Source organism: Chlamydotis macqueenii, chromosome 2 (assembly GCF_036417535.1).
Source record: "Chlamydotis macqueenii isolate bChlMac1 chromosome 2, bChlMac1.mat, whole genome shotgun sequence".
Lineage (NCBI taxonomy): Eukaryota > Metazoa > Chordata > Aves > Otidiformes > Otididae > Chlamydotis > Chlamydotis macqueenii.
The window spans coordinates 72,653,574-72,677,938 of NC_141557.1; the positions used below are offsets into that span (position 1 = coordinate 72,653,574).

The 24,365-nt window shown below is 39.5% G+C and overlaps 1 protein-coding gene across 3 annotated transcripts in view; it reads right to left on the bottom strand.

Annotated features, from left to right (window-relative positions):
• CDYL (chromodomain Y like) overlaps positions 1–24,365 on the bottom strand; it is a 110,223-nt gene that overhangs the window by 11,698 nt on the left and 74,160 nt on the right. For 2 of the 3 annotated variants that reach the window (XM_086740251.1, XM_086740252.1), the window contains one exon: positions 55–311. In XM_086740251.1, coding sequence (XP_086596377.1) covers positions 55–311 — 257 coding nt within the window. Of the gene's footprint in view, positions 1–54; positions 312–14,497; positions 14,543–24,365 lie in introns of all 3 variants that reach the window. The other variant, XM_086740253.1, reaches the window with a different exon arrangement.

Genomic DNA, 24,365 nt, shown 5'->3' on the forward strand with positions numbered 1-24,365 from the left:
AACTTAGAATTCCCCCAGCACTCTTCACCCCCCAAAAATCAGAACTGTTCTGACCTCTGGATTTAGTGAATTATTTTCAGATGATTTTGTTGATAGCAAAATGTGTGTGAATCCGTCTTGTTTCCTGACAACAATGTCTCTGTACCGGTATGCGCTCTCCGTTTGCCTCACACTGAAACGTAGCCTTTTATCGAAAGGTTGATCTCTCCTGTCATCAATAAACCTCCTTTTGCTGGCTGTCACTCCTGTTACAGATGTCTGGATGTTGGTTGTACCATTGGCTGCTAATGCTTCCATAAAGGTGGATGTACCTGTAAACAGTTTAAACAAATCAAATTCTATTACTTATCTTTTACTAACTTGGCAGTCCCAAAATCCCTATTAGCATGAAAACACGCTACTCATATTAAGAACATACGGTAAATATGAAACTCAGTTCCCTGGAAGTCACTGAAATAGACACTGTGCACAGAGCAAAATTCAAGTGATCCAACAAATTCCTTTTACAGTTGTGAGAAAATAATTTTTAAACAAGCAAACCAGACCAGTCATCACATACTTATTTTTCGAAGGTTTCATTCAACGTTCATAGTAGGTTAACACTCTGCTTTTTCCCTTTCCAGCCTCTCTAAGGCATCCAACAGCACCAAGATTGCAAAGAGAAAGCAGAAGCCTTTTGTTTCAAATGTCATGAGAAGTTAATATACAGATGAAAATGACACCTACAATAAGCCAAATAAAGAACTTGATTGACAAGATCATATAAAGCATAATAGTCTTTAAAGGAAAATGGAAATGAAGAAATACAGACTGTACTTCTGTGAGAGGGAAACAAGACGCATGCAGTGATGGATATTTTAACGGATTCATAGACAATGAGATATTTCTCAAGTCTAAACAATTTTTGCTATTAGAATTGGCAAATAGAGCATTATGTCTTTCTGGTCTTGCTCCCAGTCCCTTAAATAGACAGAATTTGAAGGCATGCAAGTAAACAAGCCATTCCTTATGATACAGAAGGGACAGGTTTTTCTGTTCTCCACATTAGAAATACAAATGCTAATTACTTGGTATTATAAGAGAAACTAAGAGAACACTTTGGGTCTATAATTCATCTACATGTTAAAGTCTCTATGTAAAATCTCCATAAAATTTGTCAGATTAAAGTAATGGAGTATGCATGGGGAGAGGGGACAGTGGGGTTTAAAACATTGGAAAAATGTGTTACAGGCCAAGATAGGAAAGTTGAAAGCCTTTTCTTGAAAACCGAGGTGTGAGACTGTTAAAATCTACTGGAAACCCACAGCTGTTATCTCACAAACAGGTACTTCGGGACACCATGCGTATGAGGTCTTAAAAAGTACAATTAAAACACGCATAAGTAAGTTGTTAATTAAATGCCCTTGGTGGATCTTGCTTCATTCTTCGTTATCTTTTGAAAGAAGCTGTAATTCTAAAGTTCTAATAATATGCAATGATATTTTATTTTTACAAGTTACTGGAAACACTTGTGGGTCCAGTGAAGACATTAGACTCACTTAAATAACTGGAATAACCTATATCTCCACATTTTAAGTGTATTCCAGTGTTGCTTACTTTGACTCATATGAAGTGTGAGAGACATACTAAGAGAAAGATTAACAAAACACAATTTTAGAGCATTTTATGTTTTTCTAGTTGTATTTCGGAAACTGCCTTCACATATAAATGAAGTATTTATATTAAATATGTTTAAATAAATACATCTCTGCTTATAAATCTGTTATGATTAATTAAGCAAGTTGTCTGTCAAAGGAGCTATACAATCACAGAATCAAAGAATGGTTTGGGCTGGAAGGGACATTAGAGATCATCTGGTTCCAACCCTCCTGCCCTGGGCAGGGACACCTTCCACCAGACCAGGTCACCCAAGCCCCATCCAACCTGGCCTTGAACACTTCCAGGGACGGGGCATCCACAGCTTCTCTGGGCAACCTGTTCCAGCGTCTCATCAGCCTCACAGCAAAGAATTTCCTCCTCATGTGTAATCCAAACCCACCCTCTTCCAGCTAAAAGCTGTTACCCTTTGTCCTATTACTACATGGCCTTGTCAAAACCATAATAAGCTTTTATTACTTTAAAAAGTCTTTCTTGTTGTATTAGTGATTTAATCTTCTTACTATATCACTTTTTGTGAAGAAGTTAAAGACAACTCAAGATTTTTCAATTGTTTAAAGCAAAGAGTAAGAAACTGAATTCAGTTTGTGATCAGTCTCAATGAGACTGGAGGTGAACAAAATGAAATGGAAAATTAGTATTTTATGTTGCCAGAGAAGTTTCACATTTATTCCTAACTTTTTCACAGCTTATCAAATACCTTTTTTCATTTCAGCAGAATAAATAAAAATTGGACTCATACCAAATATAAAAATCGATGAGATGCTTTCAATACTTTTCTATTGTAAACCGTGCTATGTTGATTATATTCCTTTAAAAGAATCCTCTTCTCGTGGAATTTGCAGGAACACCACTGTTGCATCATATTTCATTAGGAACACACGATGGTATCACTGGCCGCAATGGTTTGATTCTCCATAGGGAAGGAAAATTGAATTAACTGAAATGACCTCTGATTTCTAAAGCCTGGTATAAGATTTTATGGCTTCTGTCCTAGCCATAGTGAAAAAAAACTGTAGAACTAGGAAAGCACAATAGACTACAGTAAGCCAAAAAAAAGTCAGTAAACTTGCGTAAGAGCTTTGAGTAGATCTTTTCCCATGACTCATACTCCAAGGACATACTCAAATACCAGAAAATTACTTCTGATTATACACCTTGAGACACACAACTTTTGGCAAGACCCATCAAGATGTAAACAGCACACACCAATTCCATGCTTATTGAATTGGCAAGAAACCTTCTGAGTTTTTATATAAACTCTGCCTGCACTTGTCAATAGTTGCAGTTTCAAACCACAAACAAGGGACAGCTGCAGTTCAGTGGAAGAAGTCTCTTACATCCAATCTTGTAAACACACTTTTAGGATACTTAGACTGGAATCAAAAACCTGTCGGCTTTAGAAACTGTAACTGTGCAGGGAGATTTGGTCAGCTGGTATGAATTAGAAAACGGCATCGAAGGAGTTAAAATATGTTTGCTAGCGTTTGTCACTACTACTGTAAGCTTGTGACTTTCTACATCTTAAATCATAGGGGACTCCTTCTTTTGACATTTGGTCCTCAAAAGGGAAGAGAGAACTCAGAGATGTAAAGCAGTACTTCATACTATACATACACATAAGCAAAGGTTGCATCACCGGACAGTCTTGGACATGCGGTGCAGCAAATGAGGATGAAAATAAAAGACAAAGTGCCAGAGAACATTAACTGTTCTCTGTTCTAAATTTCCTCACGTGAAAGTTTTGCATTGAGGTTACTTATTTTCAGGTTAATTACAACTATATGTTACAATTTTAATATATAATTTTATGACAAACAAAAAGCAGTTCTGCACTTTAGCACCTTAATGGTGATAGCATATTCTAGAATCTTTAAGGTTGGAAAAGACCTCTAAGCTCATTAAGTCCAACCATCACCCTGACACCACCACGTGCACTAAACCATGTCGTGAAGTGCCACGTCTATGTGTTTTTTGAATACTTCCAGGGAGAGTGACTCCACCAGTTCCTTGGGCAGCCTGTTCCAGTGCCTGACCACTCTTAGACAAACAAACCACCACAGCCCTCTCCTTTCAAACTGAGCCTTCAAAAAACAATAAGGGCTTGGAAGAAAAGGCAATTTACCCTGAGTATTGTCAACTAATGCAAAACTATTTTTGTTTAAGAGGTAAACAAACAGCTCCTATAGTTACAAAAAACCCCTTCCAACTGGAAACTGTTAATGTGATGTGATCTTCTTGAAGGTGAGGACGTAACTACTACTGGGCAAAGCTTCACCATACAGATGCAAAATGAAATTAAGACAACTACTTGGTTTTGCAGCTGCTGCTGAAAACCTGATAACAGTCACCATTTTCAGGCAGCTGCTCTTAGAGGGAAAGAAAAAAAGCTATGGGCAACAGATAAGAAAGGAACTGGTCTTATTCAAAAGGAAGATAGACACAAAATACAGAAGTTGCAAAAGGGGCAGAACAGCAAAGGTATCATCATCCCCATTCCAATGGCAGAAGACAAATAAAAGCTACCTTTCCAAAATAGGAGGGGATAACAATTAAAATGCACAATGTCAGACCTCTAGATAAAGAGTTAAAACGAAAACAAGTAACACGCAACTTCCCAATAATCTAAAAGTTACATTCCCAAGTTCCTCTCTAGCTGTTACTGTCTCCCAAATTCTGGAGAAGTTCCGTTTGGCTTACATAGAAAGCCTTGAGTACAAACACTCCCCGCCCTACAACAATACTGGGGACACATCCAAACAGGTGCTCTAAGGACAGCCAAGCCTCTCTTACGTGCTCAGGTACGCATGTACTAGTGGTGGTACTCTTAACTGAAAGGTTTGTCTGTCAGAGTATGCTGTTTCTGAATGGCTTAGGACAGATATCTAAGGAACGAGCAGAAGATGATGGCAGGTGTGAACAATGCTGTCTGAGTATTTTCCCCAACTCCAGCCACCAGAAATTTAGCGATTCCTAAAATTTGCCCAGAGCCATAGGGTGCACCCTAACCGTTTCATAAATCCTTATCCCCTATGGGATTATCCAATTTACTTTTGAAACCACTTACATCTTCCTTTCTCCTCCATTTCATCATATCCCTTTTTGAGATTGATTAGTCCCAATCTTATCTACCCTTTCTTCTTCCAGAACCCAGCCCAAGCCTGTCATTCTTCTCCATGCCTCTTCCTCTTCTACTACATCTCGGAACAAGGTCAAAAATGGCATACAATATTCAAGATGTGGATTTATAACGTGGCATGTCCAAGCCTTCTCTTTTGTCCTCTACTCCTTTTCCATAAGCATTCCCAAAATTTTATTTTTTTTCTCTTTAAACTAGCACTGAGCAGGTGTTTGCAGAAAACTACCCAAAATAAACCCAATGCCCCTTTCCTGAGCAGTAACACATAGGAATTAGTCATTGTCCAGGCACAGTTTTATGTTTTGCTATATTAGATATTGCATATTTTCTATATTGCTATATATTGCATATTTTCCTCTCCTCATTACTCGGCATTTATCTGCACTGAAAGTAATCTCCCATTTTAATCACAAAATCACTCCGTATTTTCAAATACATCTGCAGTGCACACAAGGAGCTTCAGGGACTCTTGTGCCTTTCCTGTATCCTCATGCACCAGCCATGTCCTCTCCTATGTTAAGCGACCAAATGGTTAGTAAGAAGCATCCCACTTTAATTAGCAAACAAACAAACACCAGCAACAACAATTTCTTAGTGTTAACTGCAAAAATAACACTCTAATTGTAACTGGTTATAACTCAAGTACTGGAGAGGGAAAAAGATGATCTGCAAAACTGAAATCAACAGTTCTAGAAGTTGTATTTTTTCCAAAGTCCTTTCTATATTTCCACTGCTTTATAGTCCCCTGTAGATCTACTCCAAGGACTTCACATCAGTTGTTCAGTGCAGGCTGCCTCGTATTCCCTTTTCGCCTACAAACACTGGGGTTTTGCTACATGTAAAGTAGTACATATGCACTGGTAAGCTCTAACTGTAAACACTGTTAAGCTTTTCCAATCTCATCTCTGCACTGCATCAAATATTTCACACAATAAAACACCAACCCCAGACAGTGATATTGCAATGCAAACGTAATATATAAGAGCTTCCAGTAATTTTTCCACCTCTGCTTCACCAATTCACAGCAAATATTTCTTAGAATTGCAGTCTATTGGCACAAATTATAGAAATTCAAAACAAGGGTTCTAAAAAACTATCAGAACCTTAGGTGGTCCAAAAAGCTTTTCTATACGTGTGCCCATTTTTCCCCTGAGTATATGTATTTACAGCACTTCAATTTTGGAATCAAGCAAAAGTTCCTGCTTCTCTTGAATGTCACCATAAATATTTTGCTCTGTGTTTCTGAAAGAACATTCAGAAGGTACAGGTCATTTACGAAAGAAAGATATACTTTACTCACATTCTTCCAGAATATGGTGTTGTATCGATGCAGCACACAAACCAACAGTGCTACCAATAATAACAACAACAACAAGCTGCACATACCCCAGCATTAGAAGAGGCATCCCCAAAGACATCTGAGGAGGAAGGGGTGGGGAAAGGGTGATGCTTCAAATTATGGGCTGCTGATCACTGTAGTACCCTGCCACCAGTGTTGAAACGTCCTCAACACTCTTGCTGTTGGAGGGGTGCTGGTGGTTGGTGGTGTGTGCGTACACTAAGTTTATCTTTTCAAATGAAGTTAACCACTTCTTGATTCTGTTTCCAGAAAACAGTTACACAGGGAACCATTAGATGTTCTTCAGCCACTTTCTGTTGCTTGTGCAAACGTGTCACCTTTCCATATGCAAAGAATGTAGTTTTTAAGCACAGATTAACTACCAAATTATTGTGGTAGTACTTGGTGGAACATCAGCAAGAGGTAACTACAACTCAGCAGTAAACAGTCCTGCAGTGGCTGGCAGGCTTGATTGCCAATGTCTAACTCAAATTCCTAAAAAGCCCCTTTCTCATGCCTTTTAATTCCTACTCCTTTCCATATATTTTGCATGGATGTAAATTTTAAATGTCACTTTGAAACACTGCTGCTATAAAATCTACATTTTTTTACAGGACACTTGTTGTGGACAAAATTAACACAACAAGAGAAACACACACATACACATATGTACTTTCGGTAATATTTCTCTACTCAAAAGTTTTTCCATCCTACACCAGTTTTTGTCTTGGCTGCCATGTCACATCTAGAGTAATATGGTCTACAGTAGCCATTTTTTTCCCTTTTGCAGATTGTTTTCTCTCTTTCTTTGATTACTTACGGCATCAAATACATTTCTATGTTTACAATGATACTGTTAAGAAGACGACAGCATCACTGGTTGTATTGGACTTCAGTAGGTTATAGGCTATTTAATTATTTTTGCTTTTGAATGTCTTTTCTTCTCGGAGGATAAGCATCCATGTAAAGATAAACTCATAATGCCAATCAAAAATGCAACTAAACAGAACATAAAATTCTACTACTGAAAGTGTGCAATCAATAAGAGAAAATGTCATATCTCCACCCCCATGTTAAATAGGTCTATCTTAGTCTGACTATTTTAAGTCATATAAGTGGAAAAAAGAAAGTTTACATATTTTTAAAAGATGGAAATAACAAAATACTAGACCTAACAGTTCTTAAGACTATGCCCACTGAAGCAAAAAAGCTAACATTAACAAATCTCTTTAAAAGTCTGATTAAGTTTACTACCTTCAAAAAGGAACTTTTCACAGTCTTACAGTCAAAAAAATTGTCCCGCTCCTAAAAACTGCAAAAGGCTTTCCAAATACATCTCTGTTCTTATTATTTCACTGGAAATATATAAACAAACACTCCTCGGGTGAACAAATTCTTCTTCTCCTTTATCAAGATAAATTAGGATTGTTCTCTTCTCTCCTTCCACTTCTGTTTTAGACTCACTGTGGAGTGATTTTCCTTCCATTGAATCTATAGTCTGGATACTACTGACAAATAGAAAAGAGTGGACATGATAATTCTCAACATTTTAACTGTTATTCAAGATGGCTGTAAGGAAAAAATATATATTAAAAAAATTCCTAAGCACCTCTGATATTACTCCAGTCAAAAAATCCCAGCCATATTTCACAGTAGCATGCACCAAAGTATTTGATGCGAGAAGCAAAGAGCTAACAGTATTTCTTCTTCTCACAAATGAGAACAAATAAGAAAAACCTTCCCCAAGTTACAGACTCCTTTTTGCGGTCTTTTAATACTGGGGACATTTCATAAGGAAGAACCCTTCTATCTTGACGTTCTTGGCGCTGCAGGTTATGATACTATAGCGTTCATTCGAGATGTTCTCAAGTCTGAGAGTTAAATAAGGACATCTCTGGGGGCTCATCTACGGAGGAAAGCTATCACAAAATAGGCTAAGGTTTAAACTTGAAGTATACCCAGCTATTTTACGCTAATGCGTAAGGTGAACATGTTCTATATTAAGAACACTTCATTGCAATTTAATCCAATCCCCAAAGCGATCTAAAAAAAAGTCTCTCTTCCTGTGGAGTAAGAGTGCCCTAATGTAAGGCTAGCCTAGAGCTGATACTGCCAAAAGACATCCCAGGCTGTTTCCTGTACAGGCACAAACATATATATGCCATGTACACATAAACATAGTTCTTGTAAGGACATAAAAACTTTCTAAAACATATTAGATAAATTATTAATGACATTTAGATAGATGGGTAAAGCACCACTATGTTGGCAGAATACTGTCATCTACCTTCTTTTTGAAAACAACATGTCAATTCACCTTTCATTCTTATCAGAGAGATGAGGCTTTAAATACTGGAATTTGCAAGAGTTCCATTCACAACGGCCCACAGAAACATTTGGCATTTCAATGCAGAAAAGTAGTAGGCAAACAGGGCTAGAGGACTACTGGAGGCTCAAGACACTGACATGTATGTGTTGAACTTTACCGGAGAATATCTGGAGCGAGCACCCCTGCCGGGAAGAAGGATCTCTGTTTTTAAATATCTACCTCAAGGAGCTACGTGTGCCTTCCAAGTCACTCTCTGACATCTGTCCTTAATGACTCAACATCCTATGGGACATTCAGCAACAGGTTTATTAAGAGGTGGTGACCAATGAATATACTACATGAAGCTGTACAAGCGTGCGGCACAGATGCCACCTTCCAGGACACAAGCGCAGGCAGCCATGTGCCTTAACATGGCCAGCTATACCCTATACTTGCGTAGCCTGCAATATATGTAATGTTGCTGGCTGCTACTAACAGGGGCAATTTGTTCTGCAGCAGCACCCCCTTATTGGAAATTACTGACCTTGACAGAAATACCTGGCTGGGGTGGGAAGGGGATGCACAAAGGAGTCATCTCTTGAGTCTTTTGGGTACCTCTTAAAGAGGAATGGCACATTCAGAAATGCACATGCCAAGCAGGTTCATACTTTTGATTCAGAGGTACTCAAGGGAAAGTAATCTCCACCAGACAATCACGGATTTGAGTCAAGAAGATTTCTTAGACATGTGCTATTTACATCACATCTAAAGAGGCATTCACAGATTGTTCTGGAGGCAATCTCTCCACCAGTTTTCCCAATATTCTGGGAAAATAAGCCCACATTAAAAGCAGGATGATGAAAGGTATCTTTGGGTATCCCATTCAACAGGTGCTGGACAGTTAGATGCTCTGAATTGAAAAAGTTGCTCAGAACAATGTATCAGCTTGCCAAATTTGTCCTTTTTTATATTGTTGGAGAGGAATAAATCCCAAATGTGATCTAATGGTGTCGTAGTTCAGCCCCGATCGGACCAGACTACGCAGTCTCTCTCTCACTCCCCCCACCTTCCGAGAGAACAGGGAGAGAAAATATAAGGAAAAACGGCTCGAGGTTTGAGATAAGGACAGGGAGAAATCCTTAAAGTTACCGTCACGGGCAAAACAGACTCAACTTGGGGAAAACTATTCATTTATTACTACAAACAGCAGGAGAATGAGACAGAGAACAAGATAACCTCCCTCCACCCCTCCGTCTTCCCAAGCTTAACATTATCTCTACCAACTTCCCCTCCCGAGTGGCACAGGGGGGGGAAGAGGGAATGGGGTTTGCAGTCAGTTCATCATACGTTGTTTCACACCGCTGCTTCATGGTCGGGGGAAGAACTCCTCACATTCCTCCCCTGCTCCATTGTGGGGTCCCTCCCACGGGCCACAGTCCTTTGTGGAACTGCTCCGGCGTGGGTCATCTCTTCCACGGGTGCAGTCTCTCCAGAACAGCTGTCCCAGCGGGCCCTCCACGGGCCACAGCTGCCTTCAGGCATCCACCTCCCCCGGTATGGGGTCCTTCACGGGCTCCAAGTGGATCTCTGCTCCTCCGTGGACCTCCATGGGCTGCAGGGGGACAACCTGCTCCACCATGGTCGTCACCACAGGCTGCAGGGGAATCTTGGCCAGGAGCCGCATTACTCCTCCCCCTCCTTCTGAACTGACCTTGGCGTCTGCAGCTGTTCCTCACAACAGGCTGGTAGATGTCTCTCAGGATCTTTTTTTGCATCTCATTCACTTCTCATCTCCTCTCCACTTCTTGCAGCCGGGCTGGACCGAGTCGGGCCCAGTCGGCTGCCTGGCAAGAGGCCAGAGGGTGAGGCCTGCAAGGCCCATGAGGCCTGCGCCTCCCCCTCTGCGCCTCTGCCCCCGCTCAGCTTCTTCACATCTTCTCTTCTCTCTCTCTTTTTTTTTCTGTTTTCCCCTTCTTAAATACGTTATCGCAGAGGCGTTATCACGGGACATTCTGCTACCAATCGGCTTGGCCTTGGCCAGCAGCAGGTCCGCCCTAGGCCCGGCCAAGTCCACTGAACAAAGGGGAGCGACTTCTAGCAGTTTCCTACAGAAGCTACCACCTTAAGCCCCCCCTTACTAACAAAACCACGACATTCCACCCCTCACCTCTGCGAATTACGTATTTAAGAATTCTAATTAAAATACATACACATCAACAGAAAAGAAAAAAGAATTCCCTGCACCAAGAATCAAAATAATATCCTCAAAACACCAACAGTGGATAGACCATACAATTTACACACAATTCACCACTTATCCCTTCACCACAATCAGAACATAAATTTCCCCTAATCATTTTGCTCTTTTGTCAAGTTCAATCCCTGTTTTGCCCATTACCGCTCCCAATTAAACTCAATCCTTATCTCAAATTCCTCGAGCCCCACGTTGGGCGCCAAAATAACTGTCGTAGTTCAGCCCCGATCGGACCAGACTACGCAGTCTCTCTCTCACTCCCCCCACCTTCCGAGAGAACAGGGAGAGAAAATATAAGGAAAAACGGCTCGAGGTTTGAGATAAGGACAGGGAGAAATCCTTAAAGTTACCGTCACGGGCAAAACAGACTCAACTTGGGGAAAACTATTCATTTATTACTACAAACAGCAGGAGAATGAGACAGAGAACAAGATAACCTCCCTCCACCCCTCCGTCTTCCCAAGCTTAACATTATCTCTACCAACTTCCCCTCCCGAGTGGCACAGGGGGGGGAAGAGGGAATGGGGTTTGCAGTCAGTTCATCATACGTTGTTTCACACCGCTGCTTCATGGTCGGGGGAAGAACTCCTCACATTCCTCCCCTGCTCCATTGTGGGGTCCCTCCCACGGGCCACAGTCCTTTGTGGAACTGCTCCGGCGTGGGTCATCTCTTCCACGGGTGCAGTCTCTCCAGAACAGCTGTCCCAGCGGGCCCTCCACGGGCCACAGCTGCCTTCAGGCATCCACCTCCCCCGGTATGGGGTCCTTCACGGGCTCCAAGTGGATCTCTGCTCCTCCGTGGACCTCCATGGGCTGCAGGGGGACAACCTGCTCCACCATGGTCGTCACCACAGGCTGCAGGGGAATCTTGGCCAGGAGCCGCATTACTCCTCCCCCTCCTTCTGAACTGACCTTGGCGTCTGCAGCTGTTCCTCACAACAGGCTGGTAGATGTCTCTCAGGATCTTTTTTTGCATCTCATTCACTTCTCATCTCCTCTCCACTTCTTGCAGCCGGGCTGGACCGAGTCGGGCCCAGTCGGCTGCCTGGCAAGAGGCCAGAGGGTGAGGCCTGCAAGGCCCATGAGGCCTGCGCCTCCCCCTCTGCGCCTCTGCCCCCGCTCAGCTTCTTCACATCTTCTCTTCTCTCTCTCTTTTTTTTTCTGTTTTCCCCTTCTTAAATACGTTATCGCAGAGGCGTTATCACGGGACATTCTGCTACCAATCGGCTTGGCCTTGGCCAGCAGCAGGTCCGCCCTAGGCCCGGCCAAGTCCACTGAACAAAGGGGAGCGACTTCTAGCAGTTTCCTACAGAAGCTACCACCTTAAGCCCCCCCTTACTAACAAAACCACGACAAATGGCCACAGCTGAAATGAAGCATGATGGAAGGAGTAAGTAAATACAACCTGTGCTCTCAAGATGAATCTGATTTCTTCTGTTTGTTTTTGGCAACACTAGCTAGGATCAGCGGGTCTGGGAGGACATGCCTGAACTGGAGAACTCATGGAGAATATCTACCATTCTATACTATTATTTAATATGAGAAGAATAATTAAAAAAAAACCCAGCACACAGAAAACCTCCCAAAACCCAGAGAAAGTCCTAAAGTCAACAGCAGAAGACTGCTAGGAGTAAAAGACTTGGAGCTTTGTGTGAGGAAAACTTCAATTAGGCTTCCTCCTGCATTACTACAGGCGCCTACTAGAAAACACAGGAGGCATTTGCCTTCAGATCATCTTTCTCTACAGCTTGACCCCAGTACAAATGATATGGTTCTCCATGTTGTGGGATTTGCAGAGATAGCAAAGATCTTGAACATGGCCATGAGTCTTGGGAAAATGTCCATCATAACAACATGTTTTCATCAAATTTTGAAATCAATAATATGGTGGCAAACAAGCAAATTAAAAAAAAAAAAAAACAAAACATAAAAAACATGCTCAGGGTAAACCACAAGAAAATAACCATAGCTGAAAGCAGTGAACAGAGAAGGCAATGCTCCACTCTAAGCCAGGAGCTGGGAGGAACTGGAGGCAGTGAGTTGCCCTTATGCAGCTGGATGGATTGCACATGCATGGGTAGTGTTTGCATGTGTACTCTTCTTATCGCTGAGGAAAGCAATGAGCTTCTCTTTAAGACCTTAGGCCTCCATAAATATGACAAAAGTCAATGAAGTAGAACAGTCTATGAAAGGGAAAAATCTCACACGCAAAAACCCTGAACTGATAACTCCGTAAGCACTAATTAAGTAGTTAACACACGCTGCCATACGTAGAAAATGGTGCAGAGCTGCTAAAGTGGCTTCCCTCAGGCTACAGAGCAAGTCAGTATAGAAGCCAGGTTTATTACAGTTACAGGTGGTCCCAATCCCTAAAAGCTACTTTTCCCTCTAAAAATCTGCTTTTATAAAGTACTGTTTTTTTTTTTCTTTCCAGAAGTTACATGTATCTAGATTAAAGTACAAGTAGCAAGCTAGTCAGAAGAGACAGCTAAGGAAGCAAGAGAATAAGCACTACGGTATTTAAATAGGACATTGTATCAGCAGGACCAATATATTAATTAAGCCTCTAAGAGACTACAAAGACTAAATTTAGGAGGCTGAAATTTAGAAAAAAAAAATTCAAGAAATTAGGAAGTTATTGATGTGGCAGAGAAAAAAAAATACAACCAACAGAAAAAAAACAACATGATTTAAGGCAAATTTCAGAACAAGTTTAATCACTGAAGATCTATCTCAGAGAGTAGGCTTAGCAGCTACCATCAACCGTGCCAAAAAAAAGGGGGGGGCTTTGTTGGGTACCATAATGCTTGTTGCTACACAAAACCAAGAACCAAGTAGATAATTTCTGATGCTTTAAATCAAAGTGTACAGTAGCCTCACATCTTTTCACAGGAGTCATACTGGTGCGATCATAGTTCAAGAGTCAATTTGTAGATTTAAAAAAAAGAAAAATATTATCACTGCAAGTGCATGGAAGACTTGGGTCCACAACCTGGTAATTTGAGAAAACGGGGCGGGGGGGGGGGGGGGTTGAATAATAAAAAAACCCCTTCAATTTGAATTTTGGGCTTGGGGATAGTTGCAATTCCAAAGTCTAGCACTGAAGCCTCAGATGTTTAGCAGGAAGTTAATAAAGCTGTGCTTGGACTTACATTTACTAAGAGGTGGTTCATGGGTGACAGGCTCTCAACGTCTTAAATAGTGTCTAAAATGCTGAATCTTGCCTTAAGAAAAAATCCATTAAGAATACACAGAGAAGTAAAAAATATCAGAGGAAGTCACTACATAAAAGACAGAAGAATTACTATTAAGTAAAGCAAAAATCATATACACATAAATAATGGGACTAGTACATAACTAGTCAAAATTGCTTATTTTTAATTTGGAAATCATTTAAAACATGTCATAGATGAGACAAAATGATAGATGAACTACATGACTGATTGTTTCCTGAAACCTGCTAGGGACCCACCTGTTCAAGTCAAATCCTGACCACTAAACAAACAGAATAAAGAAAATAGAAACAGGACAGTACCAGCAAATGGAATTGAAATTCAATTTCTACCAAGATGAATGCCGTGTGATTTTAGATAAATGTGTTACGTAAAAAGATATTTCATTAAATATTTTTTAGACAAATAGCAAGACACCTCAGTCATAAGGAAAGGGTGTATAAATGGAACTAAATGTATACAGTAATTTAATTATTTTCTTCAGGAGTGAGATTTAGCTTCAATTAACTCCACATGGTTAAACAGGTGAATAGGAACTGAGGGGAAAAATAGAATATGCTATACTTACAAGAAAATAGGAAGTAAAGAACACTGGGAAGAATACAGGGAGATGCTAAAACAGATAAAGAACGGGTATTAGAAATGCAAAGTAAAACTCTAAATTTTTCATAGTTACAGATGCTAAACACAAATTATTTTTCTAGTGATTAAAAAAATAAGAGAGAGGAGAAGTAGACAAAAAATAAAAGAGTGAAATGTAATGTAAGTTACAAAGTCAACTAAAATATTAGTGGGAAAATCAACATGCCAAAAGAAACCAGAAAAAGATTTATAATGAGTATGAATATATGGTACATATAACAAATGACAGACTAAAAGGCTTGAACATGGCAAGATTGCTGACTTACAGTAAAAAAAGAGAAACAGACAAATGTGATCCTCTATATGGGAAATGTATCATTGTAAGTGAAATACCTCTGAGACTTGCTTGCTTAAAGATTAGTAAATTTGGAAGGTACCTTGAGTAATAAAATTTGTATTAATGTATTTTCAGAAAGAGTTGGGGAAAAAACCTTTAAAAAAAGGCCTTAAACCTCTGCAGTTTATTTCTGTTTACAAAAAAGACTGCTCTCAAAGTCATTTTTCAAAAGTATCCTCCCAATTAAAACCTACTGGGGACCCAAGCAATACTCTGGAGAGCCATACTGGATACTGCAGAGAAATTTCATCTTCTTACAATTGCTCACTCATTACTTGCCATATATTTTACCAATATTTTGCAGTTTCATACCATTACAAACATGCATCAGAAGCCTTCCTACCATGTATACTTACATCTAATGTAAATTTCAGGGTTTTAAAATAATATCTCAACACAAGGGCAACCCTATTTTGCTCAGCATTGAAGCTGTATACATAGAATTATTCTTAGTGTTATAAAGATGGAAATACATAGAAAAGTTTTACTTTTCATTCTGAAATTAGTTTTACTTTATAAGATCCAAAAGCAGGGAAGTTTCTACTGATGCCCAAAAGTGGAAGTTAGTAACAACACACATTTCAGGGTTATTGTAGGATAAAAATGGTAATATTCGCTGTCATTGGGAGTTTGACATACAGAGTTACAGTAAATTCTGCATCTCCATTTGATCTCAGAATATGTTGCCATATCACTAGTATGTTACCATAAGGTCAATAGTTAACTGAAACAAAGACATCGCTTATAGTTTTCTATTCTGTTATTATCTTTATGTCAACATATTGGTGATTTACAATCCCAAACGGCTTGTCCATTTTTAATTACTATGGTAGATGACTTTTCCAATATAGCTACATCACAGAAGATACTATACCATCAGATATTTTCCCCCTCAGCTCATTTAAAATACTATCGAGATCTCAAAGAAATTCATCTTCAAGGTCTTCTTTTGAATCGTTATAACTAACAAAAATGCTGCAGTGGGATCATCTTTTTCATTAATTCTTAAACAAAATGATATACTTACTCAAATGAATTCTAAAAGAATGAATGTGATATTTTGTTTTTGTTTTTTTTTTTTTTAATTACATTTCCCTTTTTTTTTGTTTGTTTGTTTCAAACCAGATAAAAAACTACAAGCAAGAAGCAGCACGATCATATGCTGGCTCAGATCAGACCAAGACTGCAAATGTATTAACCAAGTACACCTGCACTACAAGGCAGATGAAGTCTGCTGCACATCTGTCCTTGAGAGCAACCATTCTTGCCAGCAGACTGGTGCTCAGTTTAGCTGGCAAGTTCAGGAAAATCAGCCAAGGACCTTCCATGAGTCTCACCATACCCCTGTGATCCAGGCAAGCAGCACATACTGAGTAAGTACCAATCTAGTTTACTGAACGTGAAAATTAAAATTTGTTTCCATTCACTGCTCTGTTTCTTCCCCATATAGCCAGACCAGAAACAAGTCTTTCATCGCAGGTATTTCAGTCTGACCTAGAAACAGGGCAGCTGAGTTCCTTGATACCTTCCCTCCCTCCATCAATATGTCTGCTGAACAATTCTATGAGAGCTTCCAAAGTTAGACCGAAAAAGTTTAAAACTGTTTACCATCATCAGTGTTTTTACCCTGTTTAGCTTTCCTTTCCTAATCTTAAGACAGACAACTGGAATGCTAAACCAAATTTATGAAAAATATCAAATACTGTTCATCTACAGCAGATTATCTGGGAAAAGGTATTAGTGTTTTCCTACTCATTATTTGGACAGAAATATCAACTTATGACTAAGTAGCAAGAAATGAGAAATAAACTGACATAAACAAATGAAGACATGCCAAAACCCCCACAAAACCTGACAAAATTAACTTAGCAGCAGGAACAAGCCAGACATTTTTGTGAGTGCACTGGGTTAGCTTTCAGCTTGATCCGTTCCCGAGTGCTGCTGCTGACCAAGCAGGGCAGTGAGAACGTGTGGGAAGGCGGCAGTGGAAAGAGAGGACAGGATAACTGAGAGTAACGTGGAAAGCATGTCTAGAGAGAACAGCAACACTTTTCTCTCAAGTTTAAACAATATATTGACTACCAGATAACAATTATAGAAAACAGTAAGTATTTCCTCATGTAAATAATTTAATTATGAGATCGAGTCCCAGTATTATAAAATAAACCCCAACACTACTGATTTATCCACATAGGAAACTGGCAGAATTTAAATCATCAGAGAACAAGTATTGTTGTAGTGCTATATACTCTTTTATGCTCTACAATCTAAAGCGTTAAAAAAAAAATAGCAACCCCACAATCACCTGCTGTGAATTTATCTTCTAATGTTTATTTATACTGTAGAAAACGCTCTGTGATGTAAACTCTTCAAACTTCCTCAAACAGAAAAATCATGAGAAAAATTGTTGCAACTCTCTCTGAGGGAAATACAGCACGCTTCACTGCTGCCATCAATTTGTACTTTATCAATGATTACCTTAGAAAGCAAAGAAACAAGAAAAGTTGTCACAGAAAATAAAATGGCAGAGGCAGACAGGACGTCCTGCTGAGATATGAGCTAGAGCGTGAGGTGGGAAGTAAAGCCTCGCATCTGCTGAGCCTGCCACAGCCTGCAGTGGGATGAAGTACGAACAGGTACGCAACTATTCATCACCTCCTCTTCACAAACAAGGGCTTTCCTGCCTGCTAGGTCCAGGACCGTCCCTATAGCATGACTTTCGACTATAATAAATTCTAGAGTAAACTGCATGGAATGGGAAAGGAGACTAACATTTAAGCTGAGGCTCTACATATCAGTCTAACAAATGCTCCAGTAAGTTCCTGGAAAATGTTGTTAAAGAGTGCCCTGACATCTCTGAGAATTATATTAGCACAATACGTACTCAAAAATCCAATTTGGGATTATTTAGTTGCTGACTTTGTCAGCCTTTTGAAGGATACAGAAAACAATACAACTGATACAGCCTCTAAAGCTGTTGGGAATAGCTATGGTAAATAGTAAGCTTCGTGCCAAAAAACATTCCTTCTAATGTGCCATCATGTGTTGCCCATCCTTACCAGCCCACAAACAGCTCTCTTTTCAGAGACAGACTCACACCACTCTGGGTGGTTCTCTCAACTGCTCCTTCCAAAAACAAATCTTTCACCATGCATCACTCTGCGTATACTGGCCAGCAAGCAAAGCCTTTCCCTTTCTTTGAGGCTGGTTAAGGTTTAAAGATTAGAATTTCCCTCTCCTTTTCATCTAGCTTATATATGTTCCCTGTTATATATGAAAAATGAACATGATGATGAGCACCATGAAATAGGAAGCAACCAAGAGCAGAAGCAGACAAATAATGGATTTTGGCTGAGAGGGTGGAACTAGAGATACAACAACAACAACAAAAATTTGAAAGGTCGTTCTTTTGTTCTTAGATTTAATCCTTCCATGTAACATCTTTCAAACTGTTCTGAACCAAAATAAAACTGCTGCTTCAAAATGAAGTCAGACGTGTTTTAATAAATTGGACTCATTTGTAAATAGGATTCTACTCTTCCCTGTTCTAAGCTCTGCTTTTGTTACAATTTCTATTGTTAAAAAAATGTTGCCCACATCCATTCAGGACTAATATAATTATAGCATTTATTACTAGTGTTAATGCAGTAGTTTTAATTCTTTCACTGTATGAATATGAATACACATTGTTCATGTTACTTGTAGCAAAGATAAATAAGAAACATAAAGTTTGCAAACACAAATACAGCGTTTAACTCACTAGATTCTCCTTGAGGAAGGTTAAATTTGAAGCAGAACAAACCCAACGCTACATCCTACAAGTCCATTTAAAATTAATCAGAATTTCAGTCCCACATGAGTTTAGCTGAAAGCCAGAAATTATTTAATCTTAAATTCTAAGATCGGAAAGATGTTTCCCTTATGTGGTAAAGGGAAACCAATGCTTTCAATTCAGTCCTGTGCTGTTTCAAGACCACTCTTTGAAAGGGTCTGTCAGTGATTTCACTCTGCTTTGATAGCTTAAAAAGCTACATGTGTCAGTGGTCACGAGGCAATTGGAAACAACAACTTTTCACAAATATTTTCTTTCCAAAAGCACTGGAGAACAACGCCTCTCCCAGTCAGGATTCCTCTACAAAACCCAAAGCATTTGTCCCACACAGGCTCACTAGGGAGCCAGTGCTGATCTCCCTATACAGGGATACTACACAAACAGGCAAATAACCCGGATTCATAAGCAAAAAAAATGGAAGTATGGTCCATTTAACACACATACACTACCCTGTGTTGCAATTTCACCTTATCATATGCCCGAGAGGTGTCTTTTAATGTTCTAATGCAACTAAATACTTCAACAACAAATACATTCAACCCAGACTCTGAAAGTGAAACAGAATTCCTCCATTTTGTACTCATCACAGGCAAACATGGCTCAACAGAAAACCAGGCATCTCCAGAGACACATGAATTATTTTCACTGAAAATTTCCCTCATTAAAACTCTTTTCCCCTGCATTCTTGACTAGCTAGAATGATCAATATTTCTTACGTCCCAAGGGCATCTACAAAAGCAGATGGCATCCTGATTTTATCGTGCTCCCTGAAACACCTGCTGCACCAGATGAGCCTCAGAGAGAACCTACCTCCATTTTGCGGTTCCTTGCTTTTATCTCTGCACAGTGACACAACAGCTACCAGCTTTTTTACCCTAGCTGGCACATTCCTTAACGGCAGAGCTCCAGGTGCTGCCCAGTAAGCCTGATGGATTCCCCTGCATGTGAAAACCATTTCACTGAATCAACAGCAGCATCTGCAGAGCAGTCTGGGGGGAGGAGGATGGATTACATGACAAAGGTCTCTTCCAGCCCTATTTCCTAGTATTTTGTGATGCATATTGGATCTCACTATGTGGCGTTTATGCCCTTTCGTCCTGACCTAAAGGCAGATGCTTTTCAACAAGCTAGAATACAAAGAAAAGGTACCTGGATCGAGGTATCAGGTGCAGATTAGCAAACTGTGGACAATGACAATTGGATTCTTAGCTAACTGCTGTTTTCAGTCCCGATGGGGAGCTCTGTGCCTGGGTCCTTGAATGAACCCTGGAGTGAAGAAATCCTCTTCTGTGGACATGCCTGAATATTTGTCTGGAAAGCCACAACCACAGCTCCAATATGTATCTGTACCTCTGCCATAAAATTTAGGGTCTCATGCTACGTAAGGTCTTTGTAAGAATGCTCCTACAGAGCACAGCCTCCATTCTGAACTGATCATTTCTGCCATGACCTCACTGATGTGAAAATTACTTCTGTTTTATGCATTACTTGTAAAACACTTCCAAATCAGAAGACTGGACTCTATGACTAAGTACAAGGAATGATAACCTTGTAACAGTTTCAACATAATGATGAGAAAAATAGCCTGTGGTAAGAGGAAACTTCTAAATGATCAGATTAAAACTGACAATTTCCTTTTCTCCAAGGGTAAGGAGCACGAACAGTCATTCATCAGGGGAAGATGCTAATCTCCTTGGTTTCAGCACAACCAAGCTACTATCTAAATTAAATATGGGTGCTATTATTGGATAAACTTTGTGCAAGACCTTTTTGGACTGCCTAAAGGAGTTTATGGCCAACTCTAGGAGTCATTATCCGAGACGACCTTCTGCAATGCACAGTGTTAAGCTAGAATTTGGCAAGGTTGTAGCAAGGGAAGTAAAGCACTCAGTCTGATTCATCTGATATTGTTGGTGTTTAAATGTGGACTGTAGTAAAATCACTTTCCCTCTGATGTGGGGGAGCCAGGAATATTTGATAAAACAATAGCAAGAGTGGACATAAAAAGTTCGAGAGCACCACGTTTCCTTGGCTTACTGCATTTAGTGAGAGGGGGTGACAACAGTTACATTTTGAGGGTATTTTTTCCCTTTCTTGGACTTACAGTGGTTTTGCAACTGCCTGTTTTGTCCAGCATTGCCCACTGTTCCTATACTACTCCTAAATGCTGAAGTTACCTGATCATCCATAGCATATTGGTGGGGGGAAGGGGAAATCAGTTTTTCCATAAGTCTCGGTCAAAACACAGCCAGTTCCCTCTTGAGGGCCTTCAAGTTCCTCCTTTTTTTTCCCCTTAAATCAAGCAATACTTTGTCAGGGAAACATCATCATGAGGCAAAACAGCATTCAGAAGCTGAACAAGAGTTGCAGGAGGGTCTTCCATGCTGGCAGTGCTTTTGGCCCTCTGTCTCTTCACAGCTGCTGTCCCAGGCTGGCAGGCAGGGAGGTGGTGGGGTCCTCACCGATTGAGGACACAGAAGGATGTGGCAAGGGCAGGGAGTCAGTCTTCTACAGCGAAGCACATGATTACATTATAGAAAGACAGAAAAGGCTGATGAAATTTGTCAAGAAGGAACAGGGTGGAGGGAAAAGGAGCTGAAGCAGAAAGAGCCTTTAGCTGCCAGCCAGCAGAGGCAGCCACAGCTGGTTGTGGGAAGTCTAGCTAGTGGGCGTGCAGTATTTCTAGGGTGAGGAGATCCATTCACTTAAAAAGTGACTGCTTCCTCTGCTGTCAGCCTTATGTTAGTAGGAAACATTTGCAGGCGCTGTTATATTCGTTTCCAAGGCAGACTGTGTTCAGTGTAGGTGATCTTCAGGCAATGTAATGGATGGAAAACAAAGACAGGTTTGCTGAGTGTGCACAGTGAAACATTTTTAGAAAGATTTAAAAGGTGGCCAAGTCTGAACGGATTTTAACGTAATAGCAAAAGCACACCTCTGACACCATGGCCAAAGCTCTGCCAAATTGCAAATCATTGCACAAAGGCTTGTGCAAGGAGCAGATGATCGCCGGCCGCCTTTGACAGTTAAGATATTCAGACAGCAAACTGCAAAGCAATGTATGACATTCTCAGGATATGGGAATTCCTGACATCCCACACATTTCTTCCATATAATTCTCTCTGATGCAGGCCCAATATTCAACACAGAACTTTTTGCTACTGGCTTTTTCATTTACTTTTTCTCTTCTTTATTCTTCTGGTAATGTATTTAAGTGTGGGTGACAGGTGAAGAGCCTGAGCTTTTTACCCTTCCTCTTCCCAAAAGGCTAAAATTTCCAGACAAAGTTTCATCTCTGTCTCAAAGTTTAAATACAGCAAGTAAGATGACTAAATTAAAATCCAACCCTCACAAATGTGACATATAACAATGACTCCCTGTTACATTTTCAATGGAAATCTACCCATTAGATAATGCTGTCCACTGAAAGTTAGCCTATGTGAACATATACACCCTAACAATTCCATGTAAATTTTTTTGTTGTTTTAAAATTTCTTCCCAGAAAGGATCTTCCTTTATCTATCACAGTAAGAAGTTAATTTGCACTGAAAATTGCTTCTCATCTGTTTGGCAAAGCTGCATTTATGATTCAAGAGAATCAATTGTTGTTTAATTCAGTTTTTGTATGTTTGCTTGTCAGTGTAATTGATTCTTTTACTGTGTGGATTTTAGTATTAAACTTCAGTAAAACAATTTAACATTGGCTTATCTAATTTACATCTATAACCTGTATGTCAAAAATGCTTTTGTTATCTCATTTCTTGTTTAATTTAACAACGTGACCGCATTAAGACCTACTTTCTTTTAAAAAAATGACAAAGTACATTCCCTTAAGTATTACTATAAAATACCAAAAGTGAAATACAATCAGACATAAACAATCGGAAGCACATAGACATTTCTCTGCGTATATCCATTTATCCCAAACTTGATGTATTGTGAAAATCAGTCATTCAAAGCAAGTATTCACATCCCTATTGCAAGTTTCATAAATAAATAAAATAATTTAAAACCCCAACACTTAAAAGTAGTCGATAAACACCAATGAGACGTAGAAAAAGGCCAGTGCAACTTGGAACCTTATGAGATGAGACAGTAAGAAGCAGGGTTATGGCAGCATCAACATTATGGCAGTCCTAACCACTACAGCAGTGGGGCATAGATGAAATATTACTTCCGCGTGTAACAACTGCAATGGAATTAATACAACAGGAGCGTGGGTATTTCAGGCAAACATATTTGGTCAAGCGAAGTGTTTGTCTATGGAATTCCTTTAGTTTATAACAATGTGCAGTATTTTGAGAGAAAGATACACAGACAAAGACAATAAATACCGTCTAAACTTTAAAATACTTGTCTTCTAGCTGTTAAAAAACCAAATATAGTCTCTAAACCAACCAGAAATACTGACATCCAAGAAAAATCTAAATATTTTAAAGATGGAACCAAGACCAAACAAGCAAAGTAAAGAACATCCATCTGTAGGACTTCGTGCTAAAATTAACTGGCAGAAAAGGGGGCTGTGGAACAGCAGCCATCAGATGAAGCCCAACTACCTTCTGCTCAGGAAACTTCAGTAGATTTGGGGGGAATAACCTTTCAAAATAGGAGATGTTTTACCGAAATTTTTATTCGGTGAAGACCATGGTGCTCTTATTAAACGTTCTTTGCCATCTTAGAGATTTTTACTGTTTAAATCCTTTCAAGTAAGCTAGAAATTAGAGTAACGTGTTTTCTGCAGGTTTCATTTCTATTCTGTTACTGTTCCCTTTTCACTTCACAGCAACTGAAAAACTGTGTTACGCAGCGAGGGCAAAAAACGAGCAAGCAAGTAACCAACCAGCTAAGAAACCTATTAATATCAAAACCCAAAACCTTACTAGGAGGATTGTACTGAAAATCTAAAAGAGGACAGAATGAGTGAAGATAAGATACAGAGAAATAAAAAGTATAAATTTGAACTTAGTGTTGAGGTGTCAGGTAAGGGCTTTTTTGTTGGAGTAGCAATAGCATAGGACAGTATTATAGCATCTGCCTCTACTGTAAAAGAATAAACTGACTTAAAAAAAAAAAAATCCCTAAAGCACATCTTCATGCCCTGACAAGTTAAATCCAACTTTTTATTAAAAACACAAACCAGAGCTTTGAAGATATATTAGCTCCTTTACAGAAAAATCAGAGTATGGTAAACTATCCAAACAATTATAAAGCAATTAACAACCAGAATTATGCCAACTTTACTTTAATTACAAGAAAAGCAAACACCTGCCAGTAAATTTAATGAACACTCATATTGGAAATGAGGAAAAAAACTCTGTAAGAAAGAATTTATCCATATGTCTCCATAATATAAGATGAGCTACATGATACTGAAAGAACACTAGGTCCCTGACATTTGCTTATTTTACCCCAAAAATGAAATCTCAGGAATGCTATAATTAATTAGCCATTATTGCAGGTTACTGGAAGAAGCTTATAAAATTACTAACTTTATGTTCTATAATGCAAACAGGACAGCTCTACCTTCCAGCTAGAACCACCTATTTTATTCATATTATGTACTGAAACTAGGTCCAGAAAAGTCACTTCAGATGTGTCATAGGAAAGCATTGATGAGATAATCTC